At 37.3% G+C, this 21,852-nt stretch overlaps 1 protein-coding gene across 9 annotated transcripts in view; it reads left to right on the top strand.

The window, feature by feature from the left end:
• The window catches only part of LOC109042562 (uncharacterized), an 80,345-nt gene that overhangs the window by 52,132 nt on the left and 6,361 nt on the right, over positions 1-21,852 (top strand). For 3 of the 9 annotated variants that reach the window (XM_019059375.2, XM_019059369.2, XM_072300151.1), the window contains exons 2-14: positions 4,261-4,726; positions 9,257-9,370; positions 9,778-9,873; positions 10,274-10,442; positions 11,920-12,132; positions 12,785-12,900; positions 13,334-13,522; positions 13,953-14,135; positions 14,554-14,702; positions 15,048-15,322; positions 16,002-16,150; positions 16,469-16,754; positions 17,172-17,286. In XM_019059375.2, coding sequence (XP_018914920.2) covers positions 4,430-4,726; positions 9,257-9,370; positions 9,778-9,873; positions 10,274-10,442; positions 11,920-12,132; positions 12,785-12,900; positions 13,334-13,522; positions 13,953-14,135; positions 14,554-14,702; positions 15,048-15,322; positions 16,002-16,150; positions 16,469-16,754; positions 17,172-17,286 — 2,351 coding nt within the window. In that variant the 5' untranslated portion in view covers positions 4,261-4,429. Of the gene's footprint in view, positions 1-95; positions 305-432; positions 584-4,260; positions 4,727-8,760; positions 8,968-9,256; positions 9,371-9,777; positions 9,874-10,273; positions 10,443-11,919; positions 12,133-12,784; positions 12,901-13,333; positions 13,523-13,952; positions 14,136-14,553; positions 14,703-15,047; positions 15,323-16,001; positions 16,151-16,468; positions 16,755-17,171; positions 17,287-17,837; positions 20,552-21,852 lie in introns of those variants that run through there. The other 6 variants (XM_019059373.2, XM_019059374.2, XM_019059378.2 and 3 more) reach the window with 5 other exon arrangements.

The following is a 21,852-nucleotide window of genomic DNA, read 5'->3' on the forward strand; positions in this document are numbered from 1 at the left end:
CGGGTGGCCCTTTTGATCCCTTTTCGTCGTCTCCCTTCCTACCCCCCGGAAATAGACAAATGTCGCGTAACGTATGGTCTATTTGATTCCATTTTCCTGAACGGTCCAACTGGGCTGACTAGCTGTTTTCTATTGCGGCTCCCTTCTCTCCTTCTCTCTCTCGCTCCCACCCCCATATATCTCAGTGACGAGGATTTCCCTAGCTCCGTTTGTTCTCTCCAGTCTCGTCAAAGAGTTTGTCATTGTCAATTTTTTTACCACCCAGGTTCTCCGTGACGTTGGCTCGTTTGAAACAGTACTCAAGGTTTGTCGTGTGGTTTGTCAGTCTTTTCCTCTCGTCATCCATCAGCTGTCAATTCGCGATAATGTCCTGTTCGGTTACAATTTCAAGGAAATAGTTTTTCACATCGTGTTGTGTTTGAAAGTTGCAATTTCAAGGAAATAGTCCTTCACATTGTGTTGTGTTTAAAAGTTGCAACAGTCGCTGAAGCGCGTTGTGTTTACCCATCTATTTTATTAGCTGTCAATTATCATCGCCGTTGTGGATTTTTATCTCGGTGCTACAAAGTGGTCTTCTATTTCGGCAGTCGAATGATCGCATAGTGTCATTTTCATGCAATCATTTCTTTCTTCTTCTTTCTCTCTCTGCAACTCTCACAAATTTAGAAGTATAAAAAATGGGGAGACCTCGGCATTGATTTAACGTCGTCAAGTTTCATGTCTCTCTTTCGTACGAGGGACGAGTGCGGAATGACGCTTAACAAGACGTTAAGCGCTAAGTATCAGAATTACCCACAAAACTTTTGGAATTCGATCCGCTCATTCATCTTCCATTCCATTCGTTCCAATTTAATCCATCCTGCTCTGTTGGCTTGTCATCACGTAACCGTGACATCAAAAACTGTCTATAACTGCATTGAAAAAACAAAAAACAAAACAAAAAAATACTCATCAAAACTTTAGTTTCCATTCGGTCGATTTCATGTCGTTGCCGGATCAATCAAAAAACCTGGGCGTCTACAAGTTCGGAAATAGTACTGATTTTTAAAGGGCAGTCCTGAAATACCGAAAAAGTGCGGAAATTCCGCAAGAAGGTCCGGAATTTTTTTTAATTTTTGTCGCAATTTGAGCGAGAAATTTAAATGTTTGGAATTTTTCGAATTTCGTCACATGGAGGTACTGAAAAAGTACTGAATTTTTCTGTTGAGGAGGTACTGAATTTCCCGGGTATGTCCCGAAAAAGCAATGTAAAAGTACTGATTTTTGGCCAGTCTATTTTAGTAGACACCCTGAAAAACTTCCGTTCATTCTAACTTCATTTGACCGAAATTCGAAAGGCTAAATGCTGTGTCAACAGAGCAGGGGGTAATTTACAAGCGAATCTGTTTCACACGTCTGTTCCTTTCGCATGTTGTCTAATATTAACAGCGTGCCGATTAAAATAAATAAATAAAAATCACTTCTAAACTCCGAAGCTTGATTGTAAAATGCGAAATACGAGACCGCTGTCTCGGTGATTCCATTTTAAGCCGGTTTCTCATTAAGAGACGAACTTGGTTTGAGCTTGAACTCGGGCTGACCGTATTCGCAGACGCAGCCGTGACCCTCGCCTCGCGCCCATCTTACGCAAAGAGCGAACTTTCCGCCATCCGTGAATTCCGGCGCCGGGTATCGCATCCGGAAGTAACCGTTTCTTCCCGATGAAATTCAAAGCGCGCCACGCACCATATCACCGTGCCGAAGAAGAACGCCGTATGAGCCTCCCGACGTTGCCAAATTTCCCTCTACGAATCGCGTAATTGCGGAAGAATTTGTGAATATTCTTCTTTCGATTTTTTAGAGAATTTTGTTCGTAATTTAATCCGAAGTCTCGAAATATTTCAAGGATAAATATTCTTAACTTAATTCAAAAATGAATATTTTCCAAAAGGAAATTTGGCAACATATGAATGCTCATACGACGTTTTTCCGCAGCACGGCAGCATAGCACAGGGGGAATATCAGTCTGGCGCTTGATGTGTTGGGCGCATCAAGAAACATTTTAGTAGCTTCAATAGGTATTTTTTTTAACACTTCCCTCGTGCAACAGATGTCACTAAAGTTTTTCGTAATGAAATGTGGAAATCGGAAGTCAGTCGTGAGTAGGAATATAGAAACCGAATGACTCACGCAACCGTATATTAGTTGAGAGCGAATGTTTTTACGTTAAAAAAATAAAAATATTAATTTTTACGTATTATTGAGGCTTTTCCACTCCCTTCCATTTTCTCACTCAACCACGTAATAACTTCGAGCCCTCTTTTTCATATTACCCTCCTAGTTTTCCACAAGAAACGGGTCAATATCTGTTTTGATAGGGGTTTTTCTCCTCCTCTCTCTCTCTCTCTCTTTCAGAACTCTAATTCCGCTATGCTTCATCACTTGACCCCCCCCCCTCCCCCTTTGACCCTCCATCGCCTTCTACCTGACTGTTCCCCTATGCAGATTTCCACTCCCCCCTCCCTTTAGTAAGTTACGAAATAAGTCTGCCCTGCTAAAGAAGAGCACAGTGCTAATGAAGGGTAGATTATCTGAGAGAAACGACCTAGACTTCAGCTTGATTACATGCTGTCGCGTTTTTCACTGTTAAATTTTTCAATTTTTCTCTTCATTTTCCATAATTTCGTTCCTCTAAACAAGGAGATAAAAATTGTACGGCACAAATACCAATTTTTACCCCCATACATTATGCTCTGTCTTAGCAGGGTTAACTTGAGTAGCCATTTTACACAATGAACTACAGACAAGGCACGAATTTAAGCATTCTAATGCATGGCTCTGCTCCGAAATTTTACATAGAACACGATTTGCGCAACGAAAATTACTGAAATTAACTCCGAAGCAAGGTATTAAAGTCTCTATCCAGTATTAGTGACGGAAAAATTGAATTTCCCACTCGCATCAGGACCGGATTTTGGGGGTGGTCACATGGGCCGCGGCCCATGGCGGCAATTAGGGGGCGGCAAATTTTGACTTTTTTTTTAAACGTAGGTATACAAAATCGGATTCAGAAGAAAATTCTAAACGAGAAAAGGCGACAAAATCTCTCATTTCCTGAGAGTTTAGTAATTTCTAATTTTGTCGTCTTTCGGCGATACAAGAGGCAGCACCTTCAATTAGTCGAGTTAAGAGAGAAACCAGGACCCCAATTTGGCCTGGAACGGCGCGGCGCAGAGTGAAATGATGACGAGGACTTGAGATTGAACGGAAAAGCCCTCGCCGCGGCGGTCGGCGCGTCACACATATTAGCGCCTACAAGACTGCATGAATACTTGACGCATTGCGTCAAACACAGTGCGGTCAGCAGCGGTCGGCGGGGAAACGCATGGCGCCTACAAGAGTGCATGAATACTTCACGCATTGCGCCAAATACAGTGCGGTCAGCGCGGCGCGCGGCAGCGGAAGTTAAAATTATTAAACCACATTTATGTTTTGCACATTTTTTTGCATAAAATGTGTCCAACACGAGTACACGTGTCTTATGCAACCCGCCCCCTCCGGCACGTTCACTTTAAGGTTTTTATTAAAGTTTCAGAACGAATGAGAAGGGGGCGGCAAAATACAGGCGGCCCATGGGCGGCAAGTAGGTAAATCCGGCTCTGACTCGCATGAGAAACAATTTTCTAATAGAATCAAATAACGCACTTAAATGGTTTTGCGAGGTTTCTTTCCCACCCCGTGTCGTTCACGGTTTAAACATCGCACAACAGCTAAGCCGAAGTGCCGATTTTGAGATGGTTATATCTTCATACCGCAGAGACATCACGGTAAAGTTTTCGTGTGCGATTAATGTCAAGTCTATTATTGTTTTTTTTCTCTTTTTTTCTCCCTCCTCTTCTTCTTCTTCTTCTAAGTGAGAAGAATTTATTCAGCGGGAATCGTTAAATCGTTGAATCTTCGTCGAAATCGTTGTTAAGAGTTATTTTTAGTAATGTTTGTCGTACAAATCGTGTTCTACTCGAATTTCTGATGAGAAAACAGGTATTAAAATGCTTGAATTCGCACCCTGTCCGGTAGTCCATTCTCGATCGACCTTCCATTTGGACTGCATTTTGCAATTTTGAACTAAAAATTCTGGCTCTTCTGGAAAAAAAACACTTATGTGCATAGGGAAACTAATGGCACACACGTTGTTTTTAAACCGGGCTAGAATTTACAGTTCCAAATTGCAAAATTTGGTCCATTTCATCTACTATTCTGTTCCTCATTCGCCGCACGCAGCCGTGAAGCAGAACTCCGAACCGTAAAATGTGATCTGAACCCCTCAAAACTCTAACGGACTCTATACCGAGGTGGAATCACTAATGTCTACTACAACGTGCTTGAGCAAACCATCGCGACTACCGCGGCGGAAGCGGTCCTCGTCGGCGCTGCCGCAGCCCTCGGCGGGATGGGCAGGGGCGGCGCCCCCCGGCGGCGGGGCGGGCCACCCCCGGATCCGCTCGTGCGGGCCGGAGGGTCGCGGTCGCGCCAAAAACCGCAACACGGAGACTTGACGTCCATCGTGGACGACAACGAGGAGAAGGTCTGGCGCTCGAAGCTCATCTCGGAGCAGGACCTCGTCAACTGCAACCGCTCCGACTTCAACATCAACCTCAACTCCATGACGGAGCACCTCTGCGCCATCGAGAGCGACGATAATATCAACCTCTGCAATAGTTTGCCCGTCTACTTGCCGTCCAAGAAGGTATGATCCCTCAAGCGAATTTTATTTAAAGTTCCGAACCTCTTTGGGAAGTTCTGTCCCGGTTTGTCTCGTCAATCACCAACACCAGTGGACACCGTTTTTTCCAAATTTGACCAATCAGACCCGTTGGTTTTCGAACCTGTTTTAGAATCATGCCGCAACACACGCTGAATTTAGCAGCTGAATGTGGAAGTCAACAGTCATCGCCCAACGGCTGATTTAGCAAATTCGAGTTATTTTCATCCAGATATGTATCAAATCTACTAGAATAGTTCAGACAAATTCAACATTAGTCCGATGGTTGCTGAGAATCGTTGCTGAATTTTGCGCGTCACGCAAAATTCAGGCATCGGGCCGATGACTTCCACATTCGAGCCACATTCAACTCACACATTCAGCTTCCCACATTCAGCGTGTGATTGCGGCACCAAAATCACGCACCAACGTTGCAATTCGTTAGTCACCGATTTGGAAGTTCCGAACTCAAATAGAGTGGCAGCTCGGAGGTCCGGGCTTATGTATGAGATAGTGTGAATCTGTCACAGGCGATGGGCCACCAGACAAGGTCTGAAACAGAAATAAACGTCTCTCGTTTTCTCTTCAAAACTGCACAACGAAATCGATTCGCACAACGAGGAGTCCGATTATCAACTTCTGAGTCAGATATTAACTAGTACTTTTAACCGTCAGATGGGAGTTAAATTACACAAGTAACGTAATTTCTATTTTTCCATGTAGACAGTGTTAATTGTTAAACACTCTATCGTATTTTGGGTTGGGTTATTCATTTTCCCTTGCAATTTTGAAGAGAACAAATGTTGCGTAGTGCTTTAATTTATACTTTCTCCAGAGGCTCATTAGCAATCGCTATAGCACCTAGCAAGTCACTAGCGAAGAAAAAACATAAAATTCAGAAATACCAGAGCAAGATTAAAGTACTGATAATTTTGCCTTCAACTCAAAGAAAAGCGTTTCCTCCGTAAATGCATGGTAGCATAGGACACACTCATTCGAGCCGTGTAGTGAAATCAGTGTTCATAGATGGGTTTGGGTCGGACAGGCAACTAAACTAACTGCGCGACAAGGCGTAGCGTATCACGGCGAAATGAAGGCGCTTCAAGCGAAGAATTTAATTTCAAATCTCCATTATGTCTTTGATATCGTTACAATTCATCGGAACACGAATGAAGTAAGCCGCTTGCAAATCGCCGCCTAGGTGGGGGGGGGGGGGGGGTTAGATATGAACATACGACAGCCTAGAGAATCTAGCCATAGAGATTATTTCTAACATCATTTCGCGCAAAATAAAACGCCCAAAAAGATCCAGTAATTGAATCTTAGAGATTACGACAAAGCTCAAGAACGATAAATCTCGACTTTTGAGAACAGCATGGATGAAGTTTGCCAGTTAAGTTGCCGTTTTTCAGCTTTAAGAACGATTTTCAAACGCTCGTTCGGAGCTCCTCAGAATGAAGTGTAGAAGTTAGAAAGATGGACGATTGAAATGAGGCGCTTGCTGTTGGAATTTGCTCTCTTGGTCTAGATTATCTTCTGTAAACAGAGAACGTCCTCAAGACCCGGTGAAGGAAGGATCGAAAAGGCATGATCCGCAAGGAGGAAGGACTTAAGTGGCGAAGCGTAAATAATTATCGATATTTTCCCCTCCCTGGTAAAAATTGGCAGTAGAATCTGTGTTCCAAAATACCATAGACCTAAAGCCGGCTGTAAGATTTTCAATAGCTTCTATAGCCGGATGCACAATTTCTTATAGCCTTTTATAGCCGATGGCGATTAAGCCAGGCGATAAAGTGTGTGCTAAATGTTACTAATAACGGATGCTAGGACCTATTGAGTTTTTGGACTACTGCTCTATTTTCGGGCCGTAGTATCTTGATTTATTTTGCGCGGAAAGCTGCTTACTTTAGAAGGATGCCCGCCATTCGTAATATGTTGGAGCGTCTTCAATTTCGTATGATACTGTGCAATACCTCTGGTGTGAAATAGTTGCTTCAAGCGCCGTCGCACGCTGCGGCGCGGCGGGCGGGTAGCCAGCGCGAAAAGCGCATTAGCCCCTACAAACCTAACAGGGATACTTCAAGCATTGCGCAATGCGTGAAGTATCCCTGTTAGGTTTGTAGGCGCTAGTGCGCGCTTAACTCTCGCAGCACGCCGCTCCGCTCTGTGTTAGGCTCCATTATATAATCCCGCGGAGTCAGCGTTTATAGCACATCCTGTATGGATTATTCTCATTTTACGAAGTAAAGTAACGAATAAAAAAAATATGTATTAAAGGAAAATATAATGTGTGTTTTGTAAATATTATGCGGTTCCGTTACAAAACTTAATGATTTCCAAAGCGCACGAATTTCTACACAATTTCTTATAGCCTTTTATAGCCGATGGCGATAAAGTGTAAAACCCGGCGATAGGAGCTACAGCCCGGCTGTATACTTTTTTTATCGCTTCGTATAGCCCGGCTACATGATTTGTTCCGCTTTCTACAGCCAGCTTTATGATTTTCTATTGCCTTCTTTAGCCGGCTATATAAGAATTCCTATGGTATTTTGAAACGCAGCTCCTATCGCCAATTTTTACCAGGGCTTTGAAGCCATGGTAAAGAATCGATTATTAAGGTGCCCGATGCAAATACCCTGTTTATCGATCCTTTTCCACCAAGGAGTCCTGCTTTCATCGAAATTTATACCTTCTACGTATACTCGTAGTATCAAAATTTAGCTATCCGTTTCCAGCTCTCTCTCTGTTCATAACAAATTATATTAAACGATGAAAAATTACATTTTTCAGCTATTTTATCAGGATTGCTTCTTAAGGGGGGGGAGGAGAGGGCGGAGGGGGTGTATTTTTTGACGTTAACTTGAGCAGATATGTCATGGTTCAGATTTTCTCTCACTTGTTTGTATGACTTTAGATTGAAATATTCCAAATATAAAATGATTCATGTCACGCTGGGTAGCACTTGCGTCGAACAATTTTGATGACCTTCAACTTAATGACCAGCAGTGCGCGCATGCACGCGTGCAATGCGACGTGTTGTAATGCTTAATAAGAGGGGGGGGGGGTGACCCGCGACGCTTCATTATCACCCCAAGTAGACGGTAGATGCTCCAAACCTTCGGACGTAATAATTCAAAGGTGTACCCAGTCGCATTATTATCATACCCATTTTGTCAAGTGAATTGACCCGTGCTGATGTTTTAATGTCCATGCACTGATTCAGAATTTTAATGCTTTGTTTAAGCTTTCAACCTAAACAATTCATCGAGTCTTGTGTCTTCAATAATTTCTTGAACCTTCCCTATAAATGTTTTTGGAGTATATTACTTCTTCCGTGCCAAGGAAAAACACCGTATAAATATTCAAATGTTGCCAAATTTCCCTGGATCGAACATGTATATTAAAGGAAAGTCATGAATTTTTCGCCTTGACATTTTCAGAACTTTAGATCAAATTACGAACGAACTTCGCTGCAAAAATCGGAATAAATTTTGTTACAAATTCGCCCGAAAATTCGTGATTTGTCAGAGAAATTTTGCTATGTCTGAAGGCTCTCAGACGGCGTTCTTACTTAGCACGGATTCGAAACGAAGCTGATCCTCAATTCTAAATCAATTCTCCGGAAATCTTTTCCGGAAAAAATTCCATCCGATGTTCCATAATGGAGAATCCAGATTATTCGTATTAGCATTGATAGTAAGAAAAAAGTTATCACTTACTCAATGTTTTTAAACATTGAAAAAAATACGGAAAATATTTAATAGTCCATATGAATATTTATCAGGAGTTATAATCTTTGAGAAATTAATTGACCATTTCCCCAAATTTTCCCCCTCTAACACTTGCCAACTTCAATAATCTTTAATTTTCATTTTCGCTAGGCTAACCTGTTAGGAAAGCAGTTTGCTTTTAGGTTACATATCTATTCTTTTGTTTGAAATGAAGAAACAAAATTAAATGGGGGAAAAATTATCTTGTTCTAATTTTTATAAAGTTATCAGTTTTTTTTGTTTCCCTTTTTTTCTCTCTGTTTTTATCTCGCCATTAGTGACAAGAAATTTGAGTGTCAGAAATTTTTTTTCTAACAAAAGCAGTTTCAGAAGTAATGAATCAAAATTTCTTTAAAAAATCAATCTGTGTTCTTGTTATTTTTTGTTTTTTAATCGTGAAAGTTGGGATGTCTTGGTTTGAAATCAACATGAGTTACTGTTTTTAAAATAGCTCAGGTACTTACTCTCATCGATATTTTTGGTTCCCTGAGAATATTAGATCAAGTGGCTCTTCGTCTGTGAACTTGTTTATTTTAATAAATAGAGTTGAAATGCTGTTTTTCCAGCGACTGGTAATTGATTTCTCAATGATTTCAGTTGCCCGATTCAGAACACGTTTTTTATATACTGTTTGCATCTCCTAAGTACTGCATTCCTTATGATTTGATCGAACTCTGTGGCTGAAAAAAACTCCAGAGATTTCTTACAGGGATACTAATGTTTCCTCTAATTGGTTTTGTTGCAGGAAGTAATGAGTGAAAGCAATGAAATTCTTGCCAAAATTCTCAGTTGGATGAATAAAGATCAAGTATGCAGTCCTGACATCAACAAAACGGATGGCTGTCAGAATGTATCGGAGGTAATTTATCACCTCTAACTTATTTCAAAAGCAGATGGAGCCAAACAAAACCCGATGATTTTTTTTTTCCTAAAGTCAACACTTTTGTTTTACTTTTTCTAAGTGTCAATTTATTTATAGTTGAAAGTTTTCAATCTGTTCTTAGCATCAAATGGAAATGCTAAAGATCGAAGCATAGAACATACATGTTCGACAGCAATGTGCAGTCTAGTAGATTGGTTTATCCTCTTTGAACCCAACTTTTTTTTCTCTCTCTCTCAGGAATTGATCAGGTAAAAAATATAATACAGACAACAACTCTTAACTTTTATCATTAATTCAATAAAAGCATATTCCATCAGCCTCAATCAAAAGTCATCTACTGACCTGTTTCAAAATATTTTTTACTGGTTATTTTTGATTCTCAGGTAATCTTGAACGATAACTTTCCTCCCAACCGACCCAGTCTAAATTTCAATATGTGGCGGAGTGTTGGTCCTGTTAGCGCAGATTCTCCCAAATTTGTAAGTATCAGTCTATTTTCCTCTTAGTCCTCCGTGTAATTTCTCAAGGAATACCAAGCTGAGAAAGTGTGAAATTTGAAGTTCGAGGGTCATTCTAAACAGAAGTTCCACTTTTTTGCATCTTGTGAACTGGAAAAGATAAATTGAATTGTTGGAAAGGAAAATTATTTTTTGGATGAGCCTCGTGTTGTGTTTTTTGTCATTATGCTTGTATGTAGCATTTTAATTTTCTCAGATACAAATTTTCTCCCTTATTTTTTTGTTTGCTTTAATTTTATCTTTTTCATGACTCATTCATGAGTTTTATCTGCATAATTATCCTAATAATAATAATTTATCAGAAATGAGGAGTGCTTGCAATTTTCTTTGTGAATTAAAATTTCTGTCTCTTTCCCAACAGGATGAAACAATAGAAAAAAGGAGTCACAGTTTACAACAGCTGGGTACTAAAGTTGAAATGGTGTACAATTTACTCTCAATGCTCAGCACTCACGACAGAGAGAAAATGACGAAAACCCTGTTACTTATGACAAATTCACCAGACAGTTGCATGGCAATGAGGAAGTCAGGTTTGTTTATACATCCTCATTCTTTTATCTTTGTTAATTAAGCACCAGACAAGGTATAAACGGAACCACTTAGGTATAAACCATCAGTGGTTTAAACCTCAAGGTATAAACCACTTGTTTTCTCTTCAAAACCTCTCGTAGAAAACGATGCACACATTGGGAAGTTTGAAAATCAACTCATGAACGAGATATTACCTAATATACCTAATCTGATTACCAAGGTATACCTAACATGTACCTATCTTTAACACGGATGAAATGAAGGTTAGATTATACACATGACATCATTTGTAGTTTTTTCATTCAACCTATGCTAATTGTAAACAATTATTTCTTGTTCAAGAGTTGATTTTCACAATGGATCACTAAACCTTGAGTTTTTTATTTAATATTCTGAAAGTACTAGATGAGTAGATTATGTAGAGATTAATTGCATATTTTTGGAGTCAAAATCCTGGATAAGCCTACCTCTAAAAATTCCAAAGACTCCAAAGAATTTCCAACACTGTGGAATGACAGGAAAATGATAGCTTTGAAGTACTGCGGCAGTCAAATCACTATTTTCTCTCATTCTCCACTGATTTTTGCTAAAATAAAACTTATTTAAATGTGGAATTGCCATTCGGTTACTTCAGATAAAATGAACGAGATTCGATCCTTCTATTTCAAAGGTATAGTTTCAACTTTCCTATCGTTTTCCTCACAAGTAGTAGAAAGACATTTGACGGAAATTGTATAAACCGGTGCCTACCTCTGACTGGTGCCGTATAATATCATTCAATTCAGCGCAGAAGCAGGGTGTTTTAAATTTGGACTTTTTGAACTGCGTATTTCTTGGTTTCTGAGTTATTTTTTCGTTATTAATGTGCGCATCGTTTTTTACGCTCCCTTTACTTTTTGGAAAAGTGTATTCGCTTCTGAAAATTTGTTCACGGTTTAGTGACCCATTTATAAAATACGGGGGTTTGTAAAATCAAACTAGTGTCAATTTATTCTTGCAGGTAATGGAAAATTTGCACGCAAAAATTTTATTGCTTCATCTGAGAGTGCCTAATAAGCTGAGTTCGCAGTATTTTTCATAATTTTTTCTGACATGGGAAATTGTATAAAAATTGATTTAAAAGTGAGATAATTTGCCGTCTTGTGACATCATCTGGCGGAATTTTCCATTTAAACACATGTATTTTAGCAGACTAGGTTATTTGGCCATATTTCCTCCAATAATTGTCCAATTTAGAAACCAAGGATATCCTCGTGCTCAGTTTTCCTAGTAGTATCACTTTAAATATGAAAATCACAAAATTTCAGACACCTGCAAATTCTCTATTAGGGAATTTCATTAATAATATTTGCAAAAATCAGAAAGTCGAAAATGAAATTTTAGTAGACTACCTGTCCATGTATTTTACTGGTGGTATGTAGTGTTCCCTCCCTTGTTCGATCTTCTGAAACTATCATAAGTATCCAATTTTTTCAGGATGCTTACCGCTTTTAGTGCAACTTTTACATGGTGGGGATGAAAGTCCAACCGTTAAAGAAGGAGCTGCCCAGGCACTTAGGAACATCGTTCACTCTAACTCGGATGAGAAACAAGGAAGGCGAGAGGCAAGAGTACTCAGACTTTTGGAGCAAGTTCGGGATTATTATGAAAAATTACCTTCCAATGTACCACCAGACCCAGAACAGCAAGGTAAATATTTTTTCACTCTATTCCAATAAATTATTTTTCATTAGTTCTCCTCTGTGCCCTTTGAAGATTTATGCAACTTTTTTTGAAAGTCCTCAAAACTGCTTTTAAGTTCTTGATTTTATCGAGTAGAACTTTATAAAAGTCTTGAACTTCGATTCAACGTAGTCATGAGCATAGGTACTGCTGTTCCTATTTTTGTCATGAGTTAATGAATCATTTGTAACCGATTCTCCTCCTAATACTGGAAACATAATAATATAATCTGAAGTAAAATGAATGCAGTATGAAGTAATATAAATCTAACATGGCTTCTGCTTTTTTTCCGAAACAAAACCAAATTTCAATTATCTTGCCTTTTTGCCTGATCTAATTCTAAATGGTTCAAGACGAGACATTCAGTCATGATTTTTATTCCTTTACTTTCTTCATTTAACCCATAATGATTCTTCTTAGTCATGCACCCTCCTGCCAGGAATTTTCTTTTTTTTCCTTTTTCTGGGTTTGTCATTTACAGATAAGATTTTTAGATTAGCCTCAAAGATTTTTTTTTTCACGCAATACCTTGGTTATCTAATTTCTGTAGCTTTCTCTCTTCAAAATGTTCAATAATGACTGAACTCATGAATTTATTTGCCTTTTTTCCCTTCCATAGATGACAACCATATTGGGCAAGTTGTAGCAGCCCTAATGAAATTTTCATTTGATGAGGAACACAGACATGCGATGTGTCAGTTAGGAGCTCTCCAAACGATCTCAAAATTAATTCTTGTAAGTTATCTCATAGCATTTTCACTTACTTTCATATCACTTGAAAATTTCAAATTATTGGGTTATTATTCAAGTTGAGGGTTATTTATAATTCTTCGCAACAGGTCTTTGCAACAAGGTCAACTGAATGCGCTAATTAGAATTTTGTCAAATTTTTCAGTTGATTTGCAACTTGCACTCGGATGTTTGCTTAAATCGTGAAATCCTATTATTTACAAGAGACCAAAACTGCCGACCAAAGAAAAAAAAAACTGTCAGTACCCAAAATTCTTGGAGTATACCCACAATTTGGTTGTGAAGTCAAGAACTTTTTTTCAATCCTGCCTTAATTGATGAAAATGTATTTTCCTTCACACAGTCAAAACTGTGTGTATGTGAGAATCCTTTATCGTAATTTACAACTGGTTTTATAATATCCAATCTATACTTGCAGGTGGATCACAAAGTTCATGGCAGTAACACAGTTAACCAGCATTCAATAACGTTGAGACGATTTGCCGGTATGACGATGACTAATCTTACCTTCGGGGATAGTGCCAATAAATCTCTCGTATGCTCCATGTCATCCTTCATGGCTGCCCTTGTGTCACAATTGGAATCACCAAGTGAAGACTTGCGCCAGGTATTCTTTCAGTTTTCCTTGAATAGAATTTAAAAATGTTCAATTCTCAAAATTTGAACCTCTTCTCAAAAATGTGAGACATTGTTTTCACTATTGGTGACATTACTTTCTACGTAGATCAGCAAATAAAATATACGTAATGAACCATCTGTCAAAAATGTCTATGATTTTAGCAGTATAGCTGAAAGGATAAACTTATCTAAGGTCTGCAGGTAATTGTATATGTGTACAAAGACATGCATCAACGAATTTATTTTAAAATCCGATTACATAGCGTTTTGCTAGGATATTTTAAATAGCTGAGATTAAATTTTTAAAGTTTTGTAAGATTAAACTTTTTAATGTATAACAAAAATGTTTCTATTTTCCTCCAAATTTTTTCTATCAACCAAAAGATCCTTCTTCTCTATATTCTGTGTAAAAATTCCAGGTGACAGCAAGTGTCCTGCGAAATTTGTCATGGCGTGCCGATGAACGCAGCAAAATAGCGCTCCGTGAAGTGAATGCCATTACCGCTCTTGTAAAAGCAGCAATGAGGGCAGAAAAAGAATCAACACTTAAGTCTATTTTGTCTGCCTTATGGAATTTTTCTACCCATTCCCAAGAAAACAAGGTATTTGAGCCTTCCTTAATCTCTTTCTTACCTACGTCAATTTACTGATATTCTTATTTGTGTAAGAAGTTCTTTAGAGTTTGTCACCTGAATTTTAACCTCGGGTTTATGTTAAAAAGACAGATTTTTAAGCAGTTGTGCAGAAACTGTTTTTAGCAACTATTTGAAAAAAAAAAAAAAAAAAAAAAAGGTGATAGAAATTAGAATTTTAGATGTGCTTTTTTCAAAAATTGCAGTCTCTTTTTGTGAAGGAATGATACAAACTGCTCATATCCTCAGTTATAGAAGATCAATAGAAGAATGATAGATATCGCCCGTTTTCATCTGTGTGAATTTTTCCGTGTCAATTTGACATCGTAGTGATTATTTAATGCGATTAAACCCAAGTTTAAATGGAAACTTTTTCTATCTTTTCCAGGCTGACATCTGCGCAGTTGAAGGTTGTCTTCAATACCTAGTCAAAATGTTAACTTACCAAGCACCTTCTAAAACTTTGTCAATCAATGAAAATGCTGGAGGTATCTTACGAAATGTCTCCTGTCAAATAGCTGTGAGAGAAGATTACAGGTTCGGTATTCATCATGTATAATTTTTGTTCCTGCTATGGGGGCACTTTCATTGAATTTTCCAACGAAGTTTAAGATGACTTTTAAACTCGTATTTAAAAAAAATGGTCACAGTAATGGTTTTATTTGCTTAAAGCAGGAAAAAAACTCACAATCTCATTATCAAATTTCGACGTTTTTACTTGCTTTCAGTTTGATTAAAGCCTCAGATCACTTTTAGTAAAATCAAAATTATCCAAAAAAATGGTAAAGAGATCCTTTTCGTATCGCCCAAGAAAAAAACTCAAATCCTCCATGGAGACCTCTCAAAAGTTTACTCATGAGTATTTGTTTTCTCTGATTTCAGACAAATTTTACGTGAGAACAACTGCCTAGCAACCCTCCTTCAGCTATTGCGATCACCAAGTCTTGCGGTTGTCTCGAATGCCTGCTGTACATTGTGGAATTTTTCAGCCCAATCAGAAAAAGATCAGCAGCTTCTTTGGGATTTAGGTGCAGTTCCATTGCTACGCAGCTTAGTTAATTCTAAGCATAAAATGATTTCCCTTGGATCATCTGCCACTCTTAAAAATTTGTTGGCGGCGCGGCCGGATTGGGATCCTTTCAACAAAGCTAACAAGGGTAAGTTTTTTTAACTTTTGGCTTTTATTTTGTGTTATATTATATGATATGGTAATAATGTAATATACGCACAGTGAGATGTGAGAACTTCATTTGGACTTACCTTAAATATACAAATGCTAACTGTGTAACTCTGAAAAAGATGACGAAAATTTTCTAGTATTACCCAAGTTGTACCTAATTCTTGTAGAGGGCATGTAAAGCACACCAGGAATGGCTAGTAGAAAATGAAGACTCTGAGAAATAAATGAAAAAAATAATCAAATTTGAAATTCACATTTTAAAAAAGAATTAGCAAATTGACTCTTTTTAATACCAAAAATAGCACACACAAGAGCCAAGTTGCCAGTTTTTCTGTATTGATGTGTTATCATAGTAAAGTGAAGACCTAATGCGTCATGAGAGTTGCATTAGACTGTAGAATAAGCTGACTGGTCTTTTGCTGATTGCATACTTTTGTGATATTATACTGATAATATGATATGACAATGCCTTTTTTTATCTGTCCCATTCATTTTTTAATCTTACAATCATTCGGCGATGGAAGGCGCACTTTTTCAACATCTTTCTGTTGGTTTTTGCATCTGAGTTGTTCCAGTAGGATGCCTAATACCTCTAATTTAACAAGCCTTCAAAAATTTGACTTTTCTAAGTATGTATTTGCTTTACCTTTTCGCAGGAATGCCAGGTCTGTCAATACGAAAGCGCAAGGCTTTTGAACAAGAGTTGGACGTTAATCTTGCTGATACATGTGATAATATTGAAGTGGATGAAGAACGATGGGATGGAAATGTAACGGCCACAAAATCGACTCCAAGCGCTGGACAGGTAAATTATTCACTAGTCGGCAAATTCTAATGCAGATTACCATGATACTTCCTTTTCTTATACTTATTTTAAACCCTTTCACAACTAGATTAGAATTGCAAGCGCAGAATTCTCTCATATCACAAAAGGGAAAAATAAGATCATTTTTCTAACTTTTTGTTTTCATTTTCTTGTTTTATTTCACAAGAGTAACTAACTTGACTACAATTGATAGCTACTACTATTTTTAAGGATACTTGAGGATTTATGCACTAAGGGAAAAAATCATTGGTAACATAATTTAATTAAACCTTTTCGTGTCTGTTTCTTTTTCCACAGTATGCTGAAACGGATTTAGATCAGCCAACAAATTACAGCTTGCGTTATGCGGAAGATGATTCCTCTGAAAAAATTGTGGATCAAGAAGTGCCTCGAACATACTGTACGGAAGGCACACCCTGTAATATTTCATCAGCAACTTCGGTCACTGACCTGAGGCCCAGTGCAACAGATGGAAAAGGCATAGATGAAGAAAAAGAAGTGTGCACACATACTTCTCCTGCGGAGTCTCTTCACTCGATTCCGAATCACCCTGAATCACGAACACCAAATGACATTAATGATGGTATGAGGAGAATAGTCCAGTAATGATAACAAGTAAACTGAATAAATAAAATTGAGCCGAGATCTTAAATGCTTAACTTGATTGCCTGTACATTTTTAGGATATTTTCGATTTTTTTTTGTATGTTTATCATTGATTAGTTTTTCTTTGTAGCTTCACTTTATTCCTCAGTTCTTAGCAAGTAGGAAAACTGGGGTGTCCTTAGAAATCATATCTAGTAGGAAAAATTATCAAAAGTTCAGGGAAAACCATTGGTAACTAAAAGAATTCTGTCAATAGTACCGACAGACTAGAATTGAAATTTTGGCTGCCTAAACGGTTAATTTTTTTCCTATCCCTAAAATAATGTAAAGAAAATTCTAGGAATTTGACTTTGAACCTTGTACCCTGATTTTAAAAATCCGTTTTATTTTCCCAGGGAAAAATATGATCATGGAGACACCACTCATGTTTTCTCGTGCTAGCTCTCTAGATTCCGTGAGCACCCCACCAGACCATCCAGATGATCGTAGCTCAGTCGTAAGCGAATTCAGGTAAGTCAATCTTTTTTAAAGATTTTACATTTTAGTTCATCGCTCTCTGCTTTTTTCTGCCTTTGTTTCCTCTTTCAGCTTACTTTTCAGCCGCCTGCATTAACCTTAAAGCTATTTGTGAGCATTTTTTTTGTATTTGCCAATTTCTATTTCGCTTCTTATATGTAGTATTCTCAGTTGCATTTCGTTTTCAGGACACATTGGCAGTAGGGAGATGCCTTGGATTGTTTGAGGAGATTTCTCTATCCTTTGTTGATTTCCTCTCTTATTGTATCTCAAATGTAAATTTAAAATAGTAGCCTAGCGTTTCAACTCAGTGACAAAGTTCTAAAAGATTCAATGTGGCAGAGACTTTTAAAGTAAGCATGGTTCCCAAAAGAGAGAATTTTTTTATCTTAATCTATCTGATGTTGGCTTTATTTACCTTCTTATTTTTTCACAAACATTACACAGTTTTAAGTATCCAAACGTGTATCAGTTTAATATCCTCACAATAGTAGGAGGCACCCTTCCCGAGTTCTAATGAGCTCTGTTTTCTTACCTTTTTTCAGGTTTGTATTACGTTTAGTCTATTATGCGACCTTATTTTCAACTTGCTTATTCGAGCCCATAAGTGCTGTTTACTACCCTGTCCCGATGACTCACAATCCACTTCTTAACATTCAAATAAAACTGGATCAACTTGCTTCTCAGCTCTTGCACGAAAAACCGGTCTCAAAACCCTCTAAAACTTTAGAAAATACATCTAGGGAGATTCACGAAATTATCTCTGCAAAGTGGCAAAACGTATTTATACAATCAAACATCACTAAATGGCTATGTTTGAATTCAAAGAAATCAGCTTTTCTTATTGGGCTGCAGGCTAAGAGCTTTGTATTTTTAAGTGTCCGAGACCCCTCAAAATTATCAACTGTCAATTCTTCTTTAACGAAAGTGTCTGTACTTGGGGAACCAATTGTCGGTGACACTTTCAGGTTGTGGAATATTGATCTGAAATTAATGACTTTTAATCTTTTGCTTGTGGTTAACACTGATAGTGACTATTCTCTGCGTTGGTATCAATTTATAAATGATCAGGCAGTGCTTCATAGCGTATTTGCTTTGCCGGAACCGGTGCATCATGTGATTGTTGTTCCCGTAAGTCTGCGCTTGATATCGTTGCAAAGCACTCAGACGGAGGATAAAGCGATGACTCTGCGATTTTTCTTGTTTCCGTCAAATATCTCATTAAATGCGCTTACTATTACCTTAATCCAAACATTAGTTGTTCCTGGTCTGTGTAGAGACCCTCTATTTTTACAAATCCATCAGAATAGTTTCATAATAGTTACCTCGATCACGAAAGGAATGATCCATGTTTACTCTCACTCAGGAACGAACAATGAAATCTATTTCCAAGTCTGCACAAAAATTCATGTAGTTGGCTTGAAACATGTGGCTGTGTTTCAAGCCAATAGTTTTGGTTATTTGGCTGTTGTAGGAGATGTGTCTCAAGTGATAAAATTTACGCCTTGTAGTCATGTAGAAAAATTTGTGATGCATAATTGGGTTTTCAAAAGTTTTTTACCAATACCTGTTCCATCTTGGAGAACAAATGACATTTTATTAGGGAAAACAGCTAAGTCCTTCAAAGTTGCTGAATTTATCTCGTCTAATTTGACGTACAGGAACATTAATTTACTATCCTCAAGCAAAAATTCGATGATCCAGCTGTTGCATGTTATTGATTTTCCATCTTGTGCTGTTCTTCATTTGTATGGTAAAGATCTATGGATATTTTGCCCGACACAAATGAAGGGGACGATGATCTTGCATCTTTTGTTTGGTAAGAGCCGTCGAGAAAATTCAGTTGGATCAAAATTACATAAGTTGATCATTAGAATGACTTCCCTTCAAGCCAAAATAGACACACAACTTCTCGATGTTTCAGAATTAATGAAACAGTCAGAAAAAATTCTAAATACGAGGGGTGACATCGTTACAAGTGCTTGGTCCTTTGATTCAATTTCATCCCACTCGGTTTCTTTAAAAGATAATTTCTCTTTTATAGATATTCAAGTAAATGATCTCAAATTCCGTGAAACTCAAAGACTTCGCATTAAGTTGGATGAGGTTTTGTGGAAATCCACCAAGTTTCAACTATTCGAGCTCACTAATCATATTCAAGCATTTAAAGACAAGCTGACAGTCAATAATGATTGGGCATTTCAACAAGCGTCCATCGTACCAAGAAAATTTAGAGGAGAGTTAAAAGTAACCGGGTTTGCTTCATTCTATCGCTTGATTGTCACAGAAAGTATAAATGGCATTGCATCCCATGAATTTTTTGAAAATATTGTTCGCTTGGATAAGCCAAGGAAAATAATCGGCCCCAAAATATTTACCTCTCTGTATGTTGAAAATCTGATAGTTAATAAAATTCTGAATGTGTCTGCTGAACAGTTGTTGTTTGACGATGTTTTTCTTGATTTAACAGGAGTAAGTTTTGAATTCAAAGAGCTGAGAGTTCTAAGCAATGTTACTGTTAAAAAGAGCCAGTTCATCGATCAGTTACAATTCGAGAATGTTTTTCAGGTCAATATTCCTTTTCCTGGGAAAGTTCATTTTGACAGATTGGCCTCAGAGTTTGTTTTTGCCAAAGAGTTGAATGCATCTCTAGATACAACCGTTTTCAAATGTCTGTTTCATGAGAATTCAAACCTATCCTTGTCAACCCAAGGTGTGGACAATTTTCTCTTAGGACCATCCAATAATTCTAAAGGCCTCATTCAAACAAACGAAAGTTCCCTCACTTTACCATCAGCTCCATAAACCTTCCAATGTTTATTGTTCAAAACAGGCGTAGAAGACAAGGTTTTCCCGTATTTTTTTCTTGTTTGATTCAGTAGCTTAGATTTACTTTATTTTAATTGTTTCAAGTCTCTAGTCATTTCTGTCTCTCTTTTTTTGGTAATTTAGAAAATTTCTGAATTACCTAAGTCTGCTATAATTCTATGAAGCTATTTTGAAACTTTATGAAAGAAGGCGTAAGAAATAGAACATATCGTGCCTTTTTTTCTCCGTTGATGCGTTAACTTAAGTTTTTTGGCCTGCAGCTAGTAGCCGTACTTTTGTTATTTTTTTTATTTTTATTGATGGAGTTCAGTCTCTTGTCATATTTAGGTACCATAAAACTAAGTGCATTTGTTTGTTAATCTTGATAAGATATTATTATATTTATTAGCAAGGAATCAATAAAAAAGCTTGCAAATTTTTGTTGAAAAAATCCTCTTTGTATAGTTTTTCTTTTAAAATGCATGATGTATACCTTTTTAAAAGAAGTTTTTCGAGGCTAAAACTTGTAGTTTTTATTATTTTAATTTACTTTTCTATCAGTAGCTTCATTTTTTTTTCTTTTTTCATTTTCCTGTTTTGAAGTTTTTTTGATTGTAGTTGGTAAGCATTGCCTCGTGCTTTGGTCTGTTAAAGACATATACTGTCTATCAATTTTGTTTGCTTGAAAATTGCTTGGTTGCATTAACTATGACTTTTGCCTTCATAATCCACTATTTTGCCTACATTTAAATAGATTTTTATAATAATTGAAACTAATGCTTAGATTAAATGATCTGCCTTTGCAGGATTTATTCGTTTAATGAACAATCAAAACTTTTCTCACTTTGTGTATCATTGTTGCCAACATTCAGGAGTTTTTTTAATAAATGTAGTATAATCTCTGCATTCATTTGGCGACTTAAAATCTTATAACTTGATCCAAAGTAGGTCTGTGCCCTTTACAATGATGTTCTTGAGTGATGGGAGACATGGTTTGTTTTAATACAGTGGTAATAATGATGTTTTCAAAGGATGGAGCTTTGAGTGGCTCAAAAAATTAATATTAAAATCATTTTCAACGGAATCTAAGACATCTGGAAGTAGAGGAAAAAATCATTATGTACACTAGTCGTAGAAATTAGAAAAATATATTTTCACTGTTAGGAAACAGTATGGAGCTGTACCGAATATCACGTTCAAGTAAATAATAATTCATAGCTTTTTCTCAGGAATCTGAAACCATCAATGCACAAAATCTGTTTTTTAAAAATTGAATAATATGCATAAGAACTTTTTCAATTTAAATTGAGTTCTAACGTTTTACAAAAAAAAGTGGAAAAACCTCTTTTCTAAAATCAAAGAAAAACTATTCGAACACAAAAACTTTTATTAATTATATATTTGTTTTTGAACATGAAAACCTAATAGATTGAAAAACAAAATGCCTCATATCTAGTGACGAACCGCTTTATGGGGACTTCAACATCCCATCTGGATTTAAATTCTGATTTTAAATTAAACTGGGATAGAATACCTCTTTGATGAAGAACTGAAGTAATAAATATGCATCAATATTTTTTACGCAGATCTTTATAATAATTTGCTAAGGCTTTTGATGTCATGCATCATTCTGCTCTCTTTATGTCAGCCTGCAGTCTGCTTTTGCTCGTGTATGTCTTGTTTTCCACTTGGTACTTTTTACTTCAGCTCGGTTCATCATTCTTTTGCCCTTTTTCAACTTTTTCTATAATT

This window comes from Bemisia tabaci, chromosome 4 (genome assembly GCF_918797505.1).
Source record: "Bemisia tabaci chromosome 4, PGI_BMITA_v3".
NCBI lineage: Eukaryota > Metazoa > Arthropoda > Insecta > Hemiptera > Aleyrodidae > Bemisia > Bemisia tabaci.